We start from the raw sequence: 11,577 nt of genomic DNA, 5'->3' as shown, positions 1-11,577 counted from the left end.
TATATATATATATATATACATATATATATATATATATATATATATGAGTTAAATAATTTAATTCAAATGAAATTAACATATGGGTCAATCTTACACAGTGACATGGCTTTATGTATAGCCCCATGTCCCATTTAGGTCGATAGTCTTTTTTTATTCCTTTCTAGGAGCTAGTGGCTTTTTTGAATTCTTGATGATTCGAACTACAATCTTAAAATTAAAAGTAGGGAATGTTTACCATCATTGTCATCTGGTTAGCTAGTTTAACTACTCTCTTAGATTTAGGAACATTTTTAAATCAGAAAATAAAGTTGAGTGGGCAAATTTTATCGAATAGGTGAAATAAGAATATTTATAAGCCAATTGCAATAGATTAATAACATATTTGATGAAATTTATTTTTTCTAAAAGTAATTATTTTTTCTTAAAAGTGCATATTTTAAAAAAAATAAGATATTTGACCAAACTTTTGAAAGAAAATACGTGCTTCTGGAGAATTGAAAACACAATTTTTTATAGGCTAAAAAAAGGTAATTTTTTCCTAAAAGCACTTTTTTGAAAGGAAAATGGTCAAATTTATCACTCTATTTTGAAAAATTGGTTAAATATATCCTTTGTCATATTTTGGGTTCAAATTTACCTTCTTTGTTAACAACTTTTTCACATATACTCTTTATTTAACAGAAAAGTTAAAATCAACATTAAATGACCCATTTTTAAAAAATTTAATACACCCTAATCTAAATCGATCCACAAAAAAGACGCAAACGAATATATGTCTCCCTAAATTCTGTTGGTATGCATTCAATTGCTAAGTACATGCCAAATTTTAAAATATTCTGTGGACCTAATCTGTTTTAGTTGACCGCTAAATGTCATTTTTCATGAGTTCTACACTGATGCAGATTCATAAACTAAGAAAGGGGTATATTTGTTTGTATCTGCACTGATGCAAATCAATTTTTCATGAGTTATGCACTGATAAATGTCCAGTGGCCTAATCTCGTTTGGAAAACACACCCTATTATGTATGAAACGTAAATATGTTTACTAAAAATACATGTATAAGAATTAAGTACAAAATTATGGTGTGTTTTATTTTTAAAAATAAGGTACTTAATGTTATTTTGGATTTTTCTGTTAAAGAAAGGGTATAGTGAAAATTTTCTTAACAACTAGGGTAAATTTGGCTTCAAAGTAGGATAGCCGGTAGCGAGGATAAATTTGACTCAAAGTATGATCAAGGATATATTTGGCCAATTTTCTAAAGTAGATGGATAAATTTGACCTTTTGTTCCTTTTTGAATAGCACTTTTGAGAAAAATATAATTAAAAACACTTTTAAAAATTTTGATCAAACATTAATTACTGTCTAAATTATTTTTTTTTAGTTTTATTAGCCAAAAAGTAATTACTAAAACTACTTTTTAAAAAAATACTTATAAAAGTTATTTTTCCAAATAAAACTAATTTTAAAAATTTGAGTAAGAAAAGTAGTCTTTTCTAGTATGGTAAAGGTATTTGTCTAAGAAGATATTTTCTCACAACCAAGTATCAAAGAGTTGCCTTCTATCATTACTCAAGTAAGAAGACAGTTTCTGCAAAAACATTTCAATCTTTACTAAACACACTTTATATTACTCGACAACTTATAGTGGGAAACACGCTTTATATGCTATTTGGAGGGTATGGGGTGGGGGTCATCCAATAGGGAATTTCCCTCTGTAGCATACATTTTTTTAAAGAGAACGTCTATCATCCATGTACATAGGGCGTTGGATTGGCGGGTTAAAGCTAAATTTGAAAATGTGAAAGGAATTGTGTTAAAATTTGAAATGCTAAAGGAATTGTGTTAGTAAATGAATGGGTTATTTACATGTTTAAATATTATTTAAGGTAAGTGGTTGGGATGAAATAAAACTAAAAATTGGTTCATAATCCAATTCGTTCAATTTTTGCTAAATTTTAAATCTAAAGTTAAATTTCTTATAATTTTTTAGAGTGGCTTGAAGTGGGTTGAGATAATATTCCCTCCGTTTCATAATAAATAAATTGTTGAATTTTGACACACAAATTAAGAAAAAAGTATTAAAGACATAAATTTAACACAACTTTTCATTTTACCCCTAAAAAGAAAAAGACTGACCTTGTAATATCTTTTCAAAAGTTAATTGGTTGTTAAATCATAAGGGTAAATTTGGAAAAAAATTCAATGATTCACTTATTTTGAAACACCAATAAATACCCCAACAATTCACTTATTCCGAAACGGATGGAGTATAAGCTAAAAATGGGTTAGAATTCAACCAACATAATTGCTTTTTAGTTTTAAATTCAAAATTAGATTTCTTATAAACTATTTGAGTATCTTATACAACTTTTTTAATAATCTAAATCACTAGTCCTTATAATGGATGACTTTGTTTTTTGTCTTCCACTAAAAAAAAAATTATAAAATTAATTTTGCTTCTTTTTATGCGTAGAACAATTACCTATTTGTCGCTTTATATCTCAAAAATTTCTAACACCTCCATACTTATTTATCTTTCAACTTTTTTTTATTCTACTTTTTTGCCCTTTTTTTTATTTTTTTCAATCCTTACTCTTTTTTTCTTTTCTCCTCTCAACTTCTATTTTTTAAAAAAAATATCTTTTTTTTATTTTACTTAATTTTATTTTTCCTCTTTTTTTTTTTCAATCCTTACTCTTCTTTTTTTCTTTTTCTCATCTGAGCTTTTATTTTTAATTTTTTTTCTCTTTTTTATTTTTTTAAAATTTTTCTCAATCTTTATTTTTGTTTTGTTTTTTTTTTCTTTTATCCTCTCAACTTCTATATTTTAGATTTCTTTATTTTCTTTGATTTTTATTTTTGCTTTTTCAATATCTTTCTTCATTTTTTTTCTTTTTTTGTAATTTTTATTATTTTCCTTTTGTTTTCTTTGATTCTTTCCAAACAACAAGTTATGCCCCATGGGCAAGAGTTGACACTATCACACTGTATCTTGATTTATGGTATATTCTATAAATCTTGCCTTAGAGACAAGATTTAAGACTTTCAAATAACAAGTTACATTCTATGAGCAAGAGTTGATACTACCACATTGTGTTTTGATTTTTGATATATTCTACAACTTTTACATTAGAGGCACGACTTAGCTCAAGGACTTTCAAACAACAAATTATGTCTCAGGGTCAAGAGTTGACACTACCACGTTATGTCTTGATTTATGAAAAATTCTACAACTCTTACCTTAGAGACACGACGTATTCCAAGAATTTTCATACAACAAGTTGCGTACATGGGACAAGAATCAACACTACTATATTGTGTTTTTTACTAATGAAATGTTTTATAACTCTTACATTAAAGGCAAAATATAGCTCAAAGACCATCAAACAACTAGTTATTTCTCATGGGCAAGAGTGGACACTACCACGGTGTATTGATTTATGAGATATGCTCTATAACTCTTCCCTTAGAGGGAAGACTTAACCAAGGGCTTTCAAACAATAAGTTATGCCCTATGGGCAAGAGTTGACATTACCATATTGCATTTTAGTTTATGAGATGTTTTATAACTCTTGTATGTTTTATAACTCTTGTCTTAGATGCAAGACTTAGTGCAAGGACTTTCAAACAACAAGTTACGTCCCATGGATAAGAGTTGAGACAATCACACTATGTTTTGATTATGAGATGCTCTATAACTCTTGCCTTAAAGGTACGCTTAGCCCAAGGATTTATAAACAACAAGTTACGCCCCGTGGGTAACAGTTGACACTAACACATTGTGTCTTGATTTATGAGATGTTTTATAAATCAAGGACTTTCAAACAATAAGCTATGCCCCATGGAAATAGTTGACACTACCACATTATGTCTTGATTTATGAGATGTTCTATAACTCTTGTCTTACAGACACAACTTAGTCCAAGGAATTTCAAACAACAAGTTACGCCCTATGGACAAGAGTTGACTCTACCACACTGTGTCTTGATTTATAGATGTTCTATAATTCTTGCTTTAGAAGCAAGACCCAGCCCGTAATATTTATCTCAAGGATTTTCAAACAACAAGTTATGTCCCACGAGCAAGACTTGACACTACCACATTGTGTCTAATTTATGTGATATTCTATAATTTTTGCTTAGTTAGACTTATTCCAAAGGACTTTCAAACAATAAATCACGCCCTTAAATTTAATTTAATGTCAATGAAAGAAGATCTGTTTGTGAATTATCCAACTTTCTATTTATTAACATAGTATAATAAAAGTTGAGGAAAAAAAGAGAAGAAACAAAATAGAGAAAGAAAAAAAATGATTGAGAAAAAAATTTTAAAAAAGAAGAAAAAAATAAAGGTTAAGAAAAAAGAGAAGAATAAAAATAAAGATTGAGAAAAACAAAAATGAGAAAAAAAATAAAAATAAATTTCGAGAGAAATAAAAAAATAAGAAATGATAAATTCAAAAAATAAAAAAAATAAAAAAGATTCAGATAAATGAATTAAGAAAATAACAAAAAAGAGAAATGAAGAAATAAATAATATTTGAGGAAAAAAAGAAAAGAGAGAAAAAAGAAGTGAAAGAAAAATAAAGGCCGAAACAAATGAGTTGGAAAAAAATCAGAAAATTTTTTTTTTAAAAAAAGTTGAGTGATAAATGAACATGAAAAGTTTAAAAATATTTGAAGTGTAGATAGATAAAAATATACTTATTCTATGCATAAAAGGGAAGAAAAACTAATTTTAAAGACATTTTCTTACGTAGGATAAAAATCCAAAGCCACTCATTATGGGAGTCAACCCATGTAATTTTTTGAAACTTTTTCCCCTTATTTTATAACTAGAAAAAAAAAACCTATTAAATAGAAGATGCCTTTTAAAATATATTTTTACAAATTTTTTCATGTATCAATCATGAACATAAACGATTTAAACATGTTACTATAATTTTTCTTTTTTGAGTTTTTATTCCGTGTCAATATTTACAATGGAGCTCGAATGATTTGAATTCATGTCGTGTAGGATCCATTTTAAGGAAGCGCTTCCTGTAAAAAAACATTTCGGAATTCAAACTCGAAACCTCTAATTAAGAAAGGAGCAACTCCTTTACTATACCACATCCTTCGATAGTATGTTACAATAATTTTATAAATTGATTTTGACACCCTTAATCCTAGCATTACATACAGGAAATCAAGTAGGATCGAAAAAAAGATTCTAAGAAAATTGTTGCTTTGACCAAATTGTCAAATCAGAAATGTAAAAGAAAAAAAAATAGAATATTATTGCGGGTTGAGAAGTTGTTTGTCTTCTTAAAAAATTATAACTCCTCATTATTGTTAGGACTTTGGGTTACTTTCCTCCATGATATAAAAGAAAAATATTTTTGTAATAGCAATTGTAAATTACAGAACTTCAACGAACTCAACAAACAAAGCAAATAACACAATACTTATGTTTTATTTGAAAATGATGCACGAAGGTCGAAGAAGAGAAGAATTTTAAATTTTTGATGTATTCAATATTGTTGGAGTTTAAAATCTGAGGCAAGACCTCCGTTATAGACAATGAATGGATAAGATGAAAATATGTCATCTCAAAGGACCTTTTTGGTGTAATCTCATTTTAAAACCAACACTAATAAGTAAGCACTTAGACATTGAATAGACACATCTACATACCTCAATCGTTTTTCCCCATGGCAGTTGAACACTCTAACTTATAAAATAATTATTTATATTTAATCTAAATGAAATAAACTTTTAAGAATCATTTGGTAGGGTATATTATGTTGATAACTCATGTATTAAAGTATAGTATTAGTTAATATATTGTTTGATAGCAAATTTGGAGCAATATATAATTAATGTATGGATTACTACATGGTATTATAGGGTGTATAACTAATACACTCAATTTGGTGGGATTAGTAATTCATGGATTATAATCCATGGATAAATATGAGTAATTACAAAAATGTCTTCAAATTTCTTTAAATCTTTTCTAAAACTTTTTCACTTTATTCAGTGTGAGTTATTTCTTTCAATTTATCAAAATGATAATATCCCTCCAAATAATTTGTCATAAAATAACTACTCCATTAACTTAAAAAATATTTATTGGTTAAAACTCGAAAACAAATTGCATGATTGCATTCAAGCTTTAATTTTGTAAATAGGATACCACAAATAAAAATATATTTTTTTACTTAGCTTTAACACTCTACGGAACATAATCTTATGTTAACAACGAATTCTTTTGTCTCATTCAAAAGTTACATGTACCTCCCTTCAACTTAAGAACACCACAAAGTGGGAACAACAAATAAATGATGAACAAATAAAAAAAAGATAAAAACAACAATAAAAAATAATAATTCATGCAAGTGAATGATTTAATCTTAAAATTCCAAAGTAAGTTATTAGTTATATTGTTGGCTTTTTATTTTTATTTTTTTAAAAATAAAGTTTTGCAAAGAAAATACACAAAGTTATAGTATGTCGAGGTATTTTTATAAACAAATAATATTATTTTTAAAATATAACAATACATATTATTTTCAATACATCAAAACAAACACTGCATAAAAAATACTCTCTGCATTACTAACTCCAATATTACTAATTTTGACATTACCAATCTCAATATTATTAATACATCCTATTCAGTTTTATCTTATACACTTTACCGAACGACCCCTTAATTTTCTATTTTAATCGTACCTTTCTTAAAAACCTTGGGAAATCAAAGGATCTAGGAAAGGGCATAGATGTCGATAGTTGCTTTATCACAAGATTAATTACTACTCCCTTCCTTTTACTTTATGTATCGTCCCAAAAAAAATGTTATTTTTTTGTATTTGATAATTATTTAAGGATACAATTTTATTTTTATTTTTATTGATCTCACTGATAAAGTACCGCTTAATTAAAGATAATAGTAGTATATTTTTTAATAAAGGATAATTTGGTAGAAATTATTAAGTCTTTTCTTATTTCTTAAACTCCGTGTCCAGTCAAATTATGACACATAAAATAAGATGGTGAAAATACTATATAGATAGGTTAGAAGAGACAGCTATTAGTAGTGGTGGAGTCAGGATTTTCTCCAAGAGGGTTCACAAGTGAACATACAAACTAATTGAAAGAGGTTTGACATGTATTATATATACATAAAAAATAATTTTAACCATGTATATATAATGTAATTTTTTGCTGAAGGGATGAACCCCCTATGATACATGTAGCTCCGCCCCTAGCTATCAGGTGACACACTTGCTTTTAATTGAGGGCATTAGTATCAAACATAGAATTAAATAATTTTAGAATTCATCACGAAATATTCAAAGGCCGTTTGGCCATGAAAATTTTTCACTTTTTCTGGAGTTGAGTTTTGAAAAATATATTTGATCATAAAATTTTAAAAAAATCTATTTTTACTTGTTTCACTTTTTTCAAGAATTTTCAAAAATTTCAAAAACAACAAAAAATTATTTTCACCTTTTTTCACTCTCAATTTCCACAAAAATATAAAAAACAACTTTAATTTATTTATGATCGAATACAACTTTAATTTTAAAATATTATTTTTTATTTTAAATTAAAAATAAAAACAACTTTATTCTATTTCTTTGATAAAAATGGCCAAACGCCTGCTCATTATTCCAAAACCAAACAACCCCTTAAAACGGGGAAAAATGTTTATACTTGGGAAATATACGTACCTTGATCAGTTAGGAGAAGGGAAACAGATGATTCAACCCTGACGTGTTTAACACAGGAGAGACCAATCATGCTGGCTGCTTTCACCTGACTGCTGCAGCTGTTCTTGCTCAATTTGGTTTCAATATCTGGATGAACCTTCCGTTTCAACACTTTCGTCATCAACTACAAAAACATTAATTTATCACAATTAATGCCAAAATAAAAGAAGACGAAGAAGTTTAGAGAACTTTCTTCGGTTTAAAAGAATGCATCCTGCAATGAAGCTCCCGAGATTGAGTAAGATTGACCAGCTACAAGCTTATTGAAGCGGAGTCAGAATTTTTAGCTAATGAATTTTGAATTTTATTTTGTTTTTCTGCTTAATTATCCGGTTTTGAATAAATTTTTGAGTTATAATTCGTTTTCCTTAGATATTGGGTTTTGAATAAATTATTTACGTATAATCAATGAAATCTTTAACACAAATATAATGTTTTAGCCAAAATGCTAAAAGGGCTCATGGATTGTTTTATTTTAAGTGTTTTTGATTTTTAACTTCTTTTTCTACTATGTTCTGAGAAAGATGAAGAGTGTTTTCAAGTACTTACTTTTAAATTCAAAAAGTATAAAAATAAGTTCAAAATCATAAATTAAATGTTCTCAATTTTATTAGTTTTCGCTGTTAACTTATAAGCTATTTTTAAAAAGTCAATTCAAATAATCCATGGCTGGGTGACGTGCTTCCGAACCCACAGCCTGTGTTGTGACTCCGACGCAAGGTGCATTCACGCACACAAAAGAAAAGTTAGTAGTTATATCTAGAGGCGGAGTCAGGATTTTAAGTAAGGGAATTCAATATTTAAAGAAAACTAAGTCGAAAGGAGTTCAACACCTACTATAATCACATAAAAAATAATTTTAATCATGTATAAATAGTATATTTTTCCGTCGAAAGGGGTTCGGACGAACCCCCTAAAGAGGGCTGGCTCCGCCTCTGTTTATACCCATTTATAATGCAAAACTATTTTGCAAATCATTTACGTTTAGAAGAAAATTTTAACTCATATACAATGAACGTATGTGCCAATAATTGTTTCACAGAATACAACAACAACAACAAACCCAATGTGTTCCCACAAAGTGGGATTTGGGGAAGGTAAGATGTACGTAGTTCATACCGCTATCTCCGAAGAAGTAGAGAGGCTATTTTCAATAGATCCCCGGCTCAAGATAAAGAATAGGCGACACGGAGATGAAAATTGTTTCACAGAATGTATAGTTTAATTTTAACAGATAAACAACCCTTTTTCCCTGGGTTGTTACAAATCATAAGTAGTATTTTTTATTGGATAGTTCATGTTTCTTGTGACATTATAAAGTAAAAATGATTTATAATGTCAATGCATACAAGTTATTAAACTTTTATATGATAGTATAAAAAATTTATTTTAAGTTGTCAAGTTCAAGATAAGAAACTTGATGAATGGAGTGTCGGAGTAATTGGTAGCGTTATTGTTATGTGACAAGACTGTCACAATCAACCTGTGGAAATACAATCCGGTGTGCTAGAGCTCCCGCCATGCGCAGGATCCGAAGAAACAACCTCTTGCACAGAAATACAAGGTAAGACATCATACAATAGACACTTATATTTCGATCCTTTTCCGAACCTCGTGCATAGCAGAAACTTTGATACATAAAGCTGACTTTTTAAAAAAAAATTTAAAAAATATAATAAAGTTTAAACTCGGATAAAAAAGAACACTATTAATTAGACTCACTTTCTGTAGCTTTTGGATGGGGCGTGGCTCGTCCTTGACTCGTGGAATGAGCTTTTTGGCAAAAGAAAGTCCATTTTTCACTTGTGGAGACGAATTAGGCTTGTTAGTGAAAATCTCTGGCTCTGTAGTTTTGCCTGTAGGACGATCTGCCTTCGGGTGATGATCAGAATCAGCAGAGAACAAATCTGCCAGAGTTATTCTTTCTTTTTTCATATTGCTCTGATCAGCAGATGAGTTGTTGTTAGACTCAATGATGGCCTCATTATAATTCACTTCATCTTCAATATTTGCATATATTAAAGGGTACAATTCTTCATTTCCCTCATTAGTAAATGGAATTTCACATTCTTGAATTTCATTTTCCACTGAGTAGTATTCTTCTTCTTCTTCCTCTAGGTATTCAATGTCTTTGTCACTTTCTTGATCTTGCACATTTTTCAATGGATCAAATCCAAATGTGCCAATTGTGAGAATTCCTCCATTCCAAATATCTGACATGTGTGCAAATGACGCATCTTGAAGAAGAATTTGTGTGTCATAACCAATAATTTCATTGCTGATCTTCAGCTCATCAATATCTTTCTTACCATCTGCCAAATATAAAAACATTAGTACTTTCTTTAGGGAGAAACACAAGAATTAGCGACAAATAAATTCTGTACAAAATATGTCGCAAATGACAAATTATCAAAAAATTATGTTAGCTACAAGCAAATTAGCAATGAAGTTTGTAGCTAAAAATAGCATCACCTTTATGATGAAATTTGCGATGCACCCAATTGAAGATCTATGGCCAAAAAAAAACACATTGAAGTTAAGAATTACTCCAAGAACAATGGAGAACACAAGACACTTTGAAAAGAGAAGAACAAAGAACACATTGAGAGGTTTAATTGAATTTTGAAATTATACCTTCATTGGGCTTTTTCTCTCTTGTGATTTGTTCAATGCACTAGTGGGAATGTGAGTTGACTGGAGTTGGAAATGTATGTGACACAGTGATTTAACTTATGTCATTAGGCCAAGAAAATATGCGGATAAAGGGGTCATATTTGGTTTAGTGTTGGAGATGTTGACACGTGTTAAAGGAAAGACAGTGGAGCCCATATAAGTGTAGGCAATGTTTGGATATTGCATGGCATGGCATGTTTCATCAAAATACTACGTTACGTTTGGATCTCTATGGCTTCATCGATGGTGCCCAAGTGTCCCCAATTGACGTTAATGCCCTCTCTAACTTGAAGCTCAATTTTCCTAATACTCTCTTTATCTATCTTTATTTGTTCAATATATTAAAAATAAATATCAAATAATAATTATGTAATTTGTAAAATAAACAGATAACTTACTATTCTCTTCGTCCATCTTTACTTGTCCCTCCACTATACTAAGAATAGATGTCCAACAAAACTTATCCAATTTAAAAATCAAAGAATAATTTATCCATTTCTACCTATTTTACCTTTAATTATTAATTAATTAGAAAAATTACAGAAAACATTAAATTAATTATATTCTAAAGGTGATGTGATAAATTACCCTATCATTTATTATTTTTTAACCTAAATGCTAAATTCATAGTGGACAACTTAAGGGTGTTAAGTGGGTCGGGCCGGGTCAGCCCAGAACCATCCCGTTAAGTTTAGCCGGGTTGTGGGCCAGGCCGGTCCGAGTTGTAGTTAAGAGGGTCGGGCCGGGTCCGAGTTCAACAATAAAATTTTTAAAAACAACCCTGAACCGGCCCATTAGCCCAACACGGTCTAAACCACCTAAATCCGATTAAAAATCCGGTTAAAAACCAATTTTTTCTTCCAATATATACTATATATATCCACCTATATACATTTTAAATACGTTAAACAATATATATACACTATATATATAATATATACTACATTAGAATTTTAAAAATATATACACATATACACAATTATATATATATATATGTAACATTCAATATATACGGCTATACGTACTATTTTAAATAAAACATATACTACAATATCTATAAACTACAATATATATATATATATATATATATATATATATATATAGTTATATACTAATTTATAAAACATATACACATGTATAC

General features: G+C 28.9%; 1 protein-coding gene across 2 annotated transcripts in view; it reads right to left on the bottom strand.

Annotated features, from left to right (window-relative positions):
- Positions 1–10,559, bottom strand: part of LOC107845680 (protein TILLER ANGLE CONTROL 1) — a 17,602-nt gene extending 7,043 nt beyond the window's left edge. Inside the window, exons 1-4 of one of the 2 annotated variants that reach the window (XM_016690127.2) lie at positions 10,398–10,559; positions 10,236–10,272; positions 9,486–10,075; positions 7,725–7,887 (exon numbers count right to left, since the gene is read on the bottom strand). In XM_016690127.2, the coding sequence (XP_016545613.2) occupies positions 7,725–7,887; positions 9,486–10,075; positions 10,236–10,272; positions 10,398–10,403 (796 nt within the window). In that variant the 5' untranslated portion in view covers positions 10,404–10,559. The remainder of the gene's footprint in view (positions 1–7,724; positions 7,888–9,485; positions 10,076–10,235; positions 10,273–10,397) is intronic. The other variant, XM_016690126.2, reaches the window with a different exon arrangement.
- Between the last annotated feature and the right edge of the window lie 1,018 nt (positions 10,560–11,577).

This window comes from Capsicum annuum, chromosome 10 (assembly GCF_002878395.1).
Source record: "Capsicum annuum cultivar UCD-10X-F1 chromosome 10, UCD10Xv1.1, whole genome shotgun sequence".
Lineage (NCBI taxonomy): Eukaryota > Viridiplantae > Streptophyta > Magnoliopsida > Solanales > Solanaceae > Capsicum > Capsicum annuum.
Note: the sequence above shows the minus strand (reverse complement) of the source record. Positions and strands in the feature narration are given on the sequence as shown.